This window comes from Anneissia japonica, unplaced genomic scaffold (assembly GCF_011630105.1).
Source record: "Anneissia japonica isolate Jap-2015-1 unplaced genomic scaffold, ASM1163010v1 scaffold352_len1594369_cov220, whole genome shotgun sequence".
NCBI lineage: Eukaryota > Metazoa > Echinodermata > Crinoidea > Comatulida > Comatulidae > Anneissia > Anneissia japonica.
Genome location: NW_022751928.1, coordinates 36,109 through 44,123, shown reverse-complemented (window position 1 = coordinate 44,123; position 8,015 = coordinate 36,109). Strand labels below are relative to the sequence as shown.

Below are 8,015 nucleotides of genomic sequence, written 5' to 3'. Positions count from 1 at the left end.
ATACATATCCGGGTGGAACTGCCACCATTCCCCCAGGAATGCTTCTAGTTTAGCAGCAGTACATTTAATTCAACAAAGTAACATTTCACATAATACAACTTTTACATCCCAAATGCATGTCTAACCACATGTCATTTAATGTTCCTAAAGCACCATTCAAGGACACCATTAGTTATTTAGAATTATTGTGTTACTGACATCAACATGTTGTTATGTTTTCATATTTGTAAACAGAACTGTGATTTTTTTTTTAATGTGCACAGTATGTTTCATCTTGTTGCTAAATTAAAAAGTATTTTTCATCGTTTGTACAATAACAGATATATAAATAATTTACCTTACATTATTTTCAATTTCTTAGATGGATTCATGACTATCAGGAAGCCTGCATTGATAAAGTTGAACGATTTCTGCACTGTCAAGAAAACATGGGCCAGCTTGGTGCAGTAGCGTCTATTATACGTAGCGGTAATAGCAGTATCCACGGTGGAAGTACGCGAAAAGAGAGCAGTACCGGAAGTGCAAGTGGCGAATCATAATCACCATAGTTTACAGGAATATATTTTAGTAGTCTTGAAATGTATGTGTTAGTAAAATATTTGTCTTGTATTATATTAAGCTTGGGGATGTTTGCAATAAACTACATTTTTACAAATGCAAGGAGTACTTACTGCTACCAGACCCCTCCCTGGTCCATCGGATGGTGTACAATAGCTTGTTGGTCAGACTCTCAGCCATGTTATTAGTTTAAACAACCACTGTACATTCCTCTTTTGTCCTTGTGCAATGGCACTTTGTCTACAAGTGCCGCTCTCCACCTAAGAGTATAATGTACCAGAATATTTTTGGAAGGTAAAAGAGACTTGTGAGGGAGAAGTAGCGAAATCCCCCTCCCACCCACGCCAAAGAATGAGAGATGAACACTCCTGCATGTAATCTTAGAGCTCTGTTTTGACTTTACATCAAAGACTGTGGTGGGGGTGGTGCCAGGATTTGCCCAACGGGGTGGCCGAGGTCTCCGACAAGGAGGAAGATTTCCCCGACGATTGCAAAGTGGGCGTGGTTAAGTGTCACTTAAAATGTTTCAAATGCGGTCTAGGGGGCGGATGCCCCGGAAAATTGGACAATTTAGGGGTTTCAAAGGCTAAATTAATCGATTTTAGAGTCTACTAATGTACAAAATACATATAATTTTTTTTTCTTCTCCCCGAAAAATTGTGGTTTTCTCTCTGACAGGGGCCCTGGCCTCCCACCCCCGGTTGGTGCCACCCCACAATGATTCTATGTGTAGGAATACTCACCTGAAATGGAGGGGTCTAGCCAAATGGGATCCAGAGTGTCGGGAGATAATAATTTTTAAGTGCTTCAGAACTTAGGATTTTAAAAGGGCTCATTTTTTTAAAAATTTAATTTCAATGATACTTTTTGGTTTTGATAACACATCTACACAGTTTGCTCTACTAACATCCATATACTAAATTGTAGTACATCGATGAAATGTTGATACACTTAGTAAGTTCTGTTATTGAAATTATATTTATTTATTGTAGGTGCTTTTAATTGTAGGTGCTTTTTAACTTAATATAAAGCGTGGATATTGATAATGTGTGATCAACCAAACTTTTGGCAAAACTTAATATAAATAATTTTGGATTGTTTCAAATGATTAGATTGCATCAAATGATTATATAAATAGGATCTCAAAATCAATTGTAAAATACAGTTAGAGATTAAAACTTACTAAAATTCATAATTCCTAATCCATACCAAGGTTAAATTTCATTTAAGGAAATGAATATAACATTTATTTTTAATGCAAATGTATATGACATGGAAAATACATAAATTAGATATACCATTTTAGGTACTTTGATTAATTTTTAACCAAAAGGACAAGATACTGTGGTGTTACCTTTTACTAAAATGTTTAATGCAATATAATTATAGTGTGTTACTGTTCCTGTGTGAAAAGTTGGTTAGTGAAATTTATTGGATGGTGAAACTATGGTTTTGTGGCTGAGGTGCATGCACTCACATCACAAGGTCATGGGTTCAAATCCTATAATATTACCAAGATTGTTTGGTTAGACATTTAAAACAATTTCACTCCCTAAGCCTCAGTATATTTTTTGAGCATCACATATTCCAATTTGTCATTTGTGACTGTCACTTTTGGATGAAATTTAAAGAGATAAATTAATGAAAGTATAGGCACCAGCATTCCATTTTAAACCCTTGATTTCTTAACATTGCAGCTAAATACTTAATTAATAAATCTTTTGTTTGACAATTGATAGGGATAAATTCAGTTTGTACTTTAAATTACTGATGCTACTATTTAGAGTGTAAAGATAAAGATAATGTAGAGATTTTAGATAAGATTTATGAGAATTTGGTTTAAAAATCACAAATGTGCTATTTTATTTTTTCAAGTGCTAAACAGCTACGCTCAATTGCCGAAGCTCAAGTTAGATATGAATACTATTAGTGTGCAACTTGTTTAATATTTTAATTTGATATTCTCTATGTTAACTTAATGAATATTTTACTCTCATCAAACAATTCAAATTTTATGATAACTAATGTAAAGCAATACCGTAAAACCTTGAATTGAAGCCCAGTGGGCTTAATCTCGAGATGAAGCCCATCTCGAATTGAAGCCCTCCTTTTTAGTTTGCAAAATTAGCCTCGAAAAGAAGCCCATCTCGAAAAGAAGTCCATGGGTTTCTTTTCAAGATAGCATAGTCTTCTTTTCGAGATAGTACAGTACATACACTGTACATTAATTTCAAAAACAACAAAATAAATTAAATCAAGCTTGGTTTATGGAGAAGTTTAGGTGATTTAATGCCAGTTAATTACACTCCATGATACAGACTGATGTTACAGTTGGCCTTATTCACAAAATTTACAGCATTCATTTTGAAATGAAGCCCCCCTCTTCACTTTACAAAAGTAGCCTCAAAAAGAAGCCCATCCAAAGTTCGCAAAAAGAAGCTAAGGGCTTTAATTCGAGGTTTTACAGTATATGAGTATCTGAAAGTTTAATAAGAAAATGGATTGCAGTTGTATAATGACACTGGCAGATGAATCATATTATTTATTAATAAATAATGTATCACTGGCATGTCATGTGATGTTTGAAGCTTGTTGTTTTTGGAAACTTTATCAGTATTCCCAGCGTATTATTTTTTTATATATCTATGAATTAAATTTAAATCAATTAATTTTAAATTATTTAATTCAAGTTACAATTCATTGGAAGAAAATTAATTCATTTCTTTACTCCAGAAACAGAATCATGAAACATAAAACATCCATTTAAACAGTGTGCTACAAAAATGTGTTAAATGATGGTGCTGTATTATATTAACTCCACCTGTATTATGACACCTGTGTATTATAATATGATATAATTTTAATGCAATACCAGAATAACTTCCATGCAACAAGTATTACATTTTCTTTTAAGACTAATTTACAAATAAGGTTTAAATATTGATTTATGTTCATGAACACTTAAACGTTTATGCTATGAGATGTGTGCCTTGTTGAACATTATAGGTATGTTTCTAATCTTGTAACCACTGATTATTTTAAAGCCAGGCTCCTGAGGAAAAAGATTATGCATATTTGAAAAGTGGGGAGAAAAGGGCATAACCACTCCTTTTTCCACTTTCCTCCCCCAGTTTTTTTGAATTTTTTAAAAATCCCCTTTTAAAAAAAACAGTTGTACTACATATCAAAATTGATTTTCCCTCCAGAGTCTGGCTTGGTGTGTAGCATCTAAGGTGTTTATTATCATGCTTAACATATATTATGATAGTTGTATGACATTCATATAGAATATCTACCTTTTCTCTTGTACTTTTAAGATTTATTAACTGGACAAGATACACACATGCTGCAGAGCTTGAAATCAGCATTTCCAAATACTGTTACACAAGCCTTCAAAGGATTTACTCATTTCTTCCTGAAAAATGGTCTTTATCTTTCTTCATTTTCTTCCTTTCTTCTCCTTATTTTGTTTTTTTTCTTCCTTGATGCAATAAGAACATTTTACCTGCTTGTTATTTCAATTTATTGCTTTTTATGATATTAATTTATTAACTATTTAATAGCAATGCAGTAATGATTAAAATACATACAAATATATGAATCTTTTTCTTTAATAACATTCCTATTTTAATTGTTGCTACTTTTTTCAAAGTCTGCTGTACCAAAATCCCAATGAATATAAACCACTGTAATTGGCCTTTTTTGTGGTGATCCTGAACTAAATCAGCTATAGTAGCTATCTATCCATCATCAATATTTTATATATGTATGTATTTCTGTTTGGAATTCTCATTATTATTTCATATATAAATAAATGCTTCATTGAATGCCTTCAATTTTCAAAGTTTTTCAAAGTTGAAAATTATGCAATACACGTCACACTTGCATACATGCATGCTGTAGGCCTATCTGTGCATTCTGCTTGTTTGCTGTTTTTTTGTACTGAAATTTTTAAAATGCAATAAAATAACGTATGCTATATTACATTATTGATTTAACTCCTTATTAGGAATAGTAAAAAGTTATTCAAAGTATCCTGGATTTATGATAGCTACCACAGATGTAATTATAAATCATGTTTCCACCAGAATGAAATTGTCCTGCATTACTATATCACGTTATTGTTGATGGGTAATTGATCATGTGTTAATTGAACACATTAGTAATCACTCACTCTGCTATGTACATTGTACAGTAAACAGTAATGCTTTGAATACTATTAATCGCATCTGTTAGTGAACTTTATTTTGTGTAAACTTTCGCTATACTCTAAACTACACAATAAAATAACGACATTGACGGAAATATACATTTTGGTCAAGGAAGAGTTATTTTTATTTTCCCCAGTAAATTGCAGATGTGCATTTTGGGCATATAAACCATGAATAAACTTTCATTCCTTTGACAATTGTAATTTAATAACAGAAAAATACTACCACTGTTGAACGAAAAAGCAGTGGTGCCATGATCATGCATGTGGCGGACGTATGTAACAAGGTAACAATTCGGATTCTAGGCCAGCCCTCAGTTGAAATAATTTATTTTATCGAGCTTTTCAGTTTTGTTTTTAGAAATAAACTGTAAAAGAAGCAGGGACTCAACAGATTTTATTTCTGGCGCGTGTTAAAACAATCAAACTGTCCAAACGTACCCTAGAGGTGCCATAATCATAAATTTTCTTACCTCAGCCCCAACCATGATGGGACTGAGGTAGTATTACATCCTGTCTGAAAACGTACTTATCGGGGCCCCCTCTATTTCGAATCAATGGATCATCATTCCTCCATATAAAAATTAAACATTCAGCACACAATATCAAGTCTTATGTACTTTAAGTAAATAAAAATCGATATTTATGTGCTACTCGCTTATCAATTCTGAAACTGCTTTGCCCCCACCCCCGTTTCGAAAAATTCTGGATCCTCCCCTGATTTTGGTATGACAATATGCCTTGGGTCGCCACAGAAAACGGTGCATTCTGAAAGTGGATGCCACGCTAGTGGTTTGTGCATTTGGCGTTCCATATCTTCTAACTGCTTCAACACAACTATTGGGAGATTTTACATGTCGGAGTCCCCATTACACCAGTCTACCTTGATTGTTTAATACAGTATCACATTCACAAAGGAGTATTTTGAACTCTCGCCAGTATTTAAACGAGGTGGTTTTTTTTCTCGTTTACTAAGTAAGTAAAGTAAGAATTAGGCCTATTTACATGACCATTGTCAACCAAGCAGGAGTGGTGGGCGGGCCAGGGCCTGCCAGGTAGAGGTAAGTGACAGATGATGGGCGATTGTCACCCAGTCCAACAAACGGAATTCACTTCAACAGGTCGATGCCTACCCATGTTTCATTTTTTCCCCCGACAGATTAGTTTACCGTGGCCCTCTGACGGCTAAGCCAGGCCTTCTGGACAGATTAGAGGTGGCGTCACCCCTATGATCAATGCAATAGAATAGTTTCGGTGTCACGTAGGTTACGACAAGCATTAAAAAATGGATAGGAATTGAAGGGAATTCGTTATCGATTAGCTTCAAGCGGTTGTGGTTGTGAATGGGCGGCCATTTGAGCCAATATCATCATCATCAGCAATATTCTGCCAAAGCCATTAATTATCATACCGTACTCCCTCGAATAAGCGCCCCTCGTAAAGTGAAGATGTTGTTAAGCACCCTGTTTGAATAGGTCCTAACCCCCCCCCCCCCTTTAAAAAAAATAATAAATTGAAAATATACCTACCTTTTCAGGTTCAGGACCCATGAGCTGATTTTATTTTTATTTTTTTTGTTACAATGGGAAAATTAGAAGTCAGGAAAGCTCATTTCCTGCCATCTAGAGATCAAATTCCGGACCCCCTTAATTCCCTTTGGGCTTTATCGATTCATGGAAAAAAAAGAATACGTTTAATACTGTATGCAACGTACTACTCATTTTTTTTTCTGTGTATACCGGTACACACATAATAGACCTATTTACTGTAATAAGAATGAGAAAGTTTACCTGACCGTTTTCAAGAGGGGAAAGCCTTGTCATTAAGACACCTCGGAAGTCTGGAAACCTCATTTCCCGCCATCTAGGAAGATTTTTGTGAAACAATGTGACCCCCTCCCCCCAAATGTGAACCCAGATCCACCCCTGCCAGAGATAAATGCCCTGCAAAAGATATTACCTGTAATAAGTGTAAAATAAAGCATGTTGCAAGATGGTGTAGGTCAGCAGGTGCTACAGTAGTAGCAGATGTTTTCCTAGGAGAAGTGAGTCGAATGGCCGAGCGGTTAGCAGGGGCGCCGCAAGCTATAGCCATAATATCGGCGCTGGTTCGAACGGCACGCTCGCCTATGGTTCTGGTGGTAGAACAAGTCTTCTAGGATAAGGACTATAAACCGTAGGCCCAGTATATACAATGGCTTGTGTGCACTATAAAGAACCCAGTACATCCTTCGAGACGAGTAGGGGGATACCCCGGTGTACTGGAACAGACAGCCCCTGTGGTGGACGACGAGAGTTGCTGGTACCGGGTTACCGGATAGCACAGACACGAAGGGACCCTTAGGGGCGAAGAAAGTCATTGATCGAGTTCATAGTCCACATGTCAAGCGCCCTGAGCATCTTACATTAGATGGATTTGTGCGCTTTATAAAACTACATTATTATTATTATTATTAAATTCATATAGTATTGATACTGTTACAGGGGAAGACCCATATTTACTAATAAAATAATGATTATAATATCAACTTGAAGATTGATGCAGGAGCCGATGTTATGGGGATTCCATATGAGTTTTAAAAAATTTATGTCTGTGGTACTTAAAGGTCAACCAAACAAAACATCTATGTTGTTAAAGGGGTAAGAAAATCAATAATGTAAACACAATACCAGCAAATATTACTAATGAGTAGAGTACAACTACCCAACATTGGTATCTACAAAAGAAGGTGGTACAAAGCATACAAGCACCCAGCAAGACGTTAGCAAGAAACACTCTGGTTGTTTGCTGAAACTTGTAATGAAAGCTACACACAATTTAAGGTGAGCAAAAGAAAATTAAGTGAATATCTCATCACTATTCAGCCAGAGTACATGAAACAAATATATTGGAATGGTAAAAAAATATCGGCATGGTGTGTCAGTTTTATTAAGAAAGAACAATATTACATTACACACTAGCAGACAGGAAGGCTTCAATCAAGTAATTAAAAAATCTGAAAATACTGTCAATTGATGAATGTCTTTCCAGATTAGTACATACAGTATCTCAGTATGGTATGTTATCGATAAAGCAGCAAATGCCAATGTTTGATAACATTTTTGATTTTTTAACAAACCTGTTTTTGCATTATTGTAATTACTGTATACTTATTTCTCAACAGGAGCAAATGACTGGCTCCAATGGATGTGATGCAAACAGTTCCATCTGTGTGGACATGATGAAATGGACATGCCCAATCCATGGT

General features: G+C 35.2%; 2 protein-coding genes across 2 annotated transcripts in view; both read left to right on the top strand.

Annotated features, from left to right (window-relative positions):
• LOC117121901 (sterile alpha and TIR motif-containing protein 1-like) overlaps positions 1 to 2,615 on the top strand; it is a 29,095-nt gene extending 26,480 nt beyond the window's left edge. The window contains exon 9 of the mRNA XM_033267296.1: positions 362 to 2,615. Coding sequence (XP_033123187.1) covers positions 362 to 539 — 178 coding nt within the window. The 3' untranslated portion in view covers positions 540 to 2,615. The remainder of the gene's footprint in view (positions 1 to 361) is intronic.
• Positions 2,616 to 5,606: 2,991 nt separating this feature from the next.
• Positions 5,607 to 8,015, top strand: part of LOC117121888 — a 24,031-nt gene continuing 21,622 nt past the window's right edge. Inside the window, exon 1 of the mRNA XM_033267274.1 lies at positions 5,607 to 5,829. The gene's annotated coding sequence lies outside the window, so the exon portion shown is untranslated. The remainder of the gene's footprint in view (positions 5,830 to 8,015) is intronic.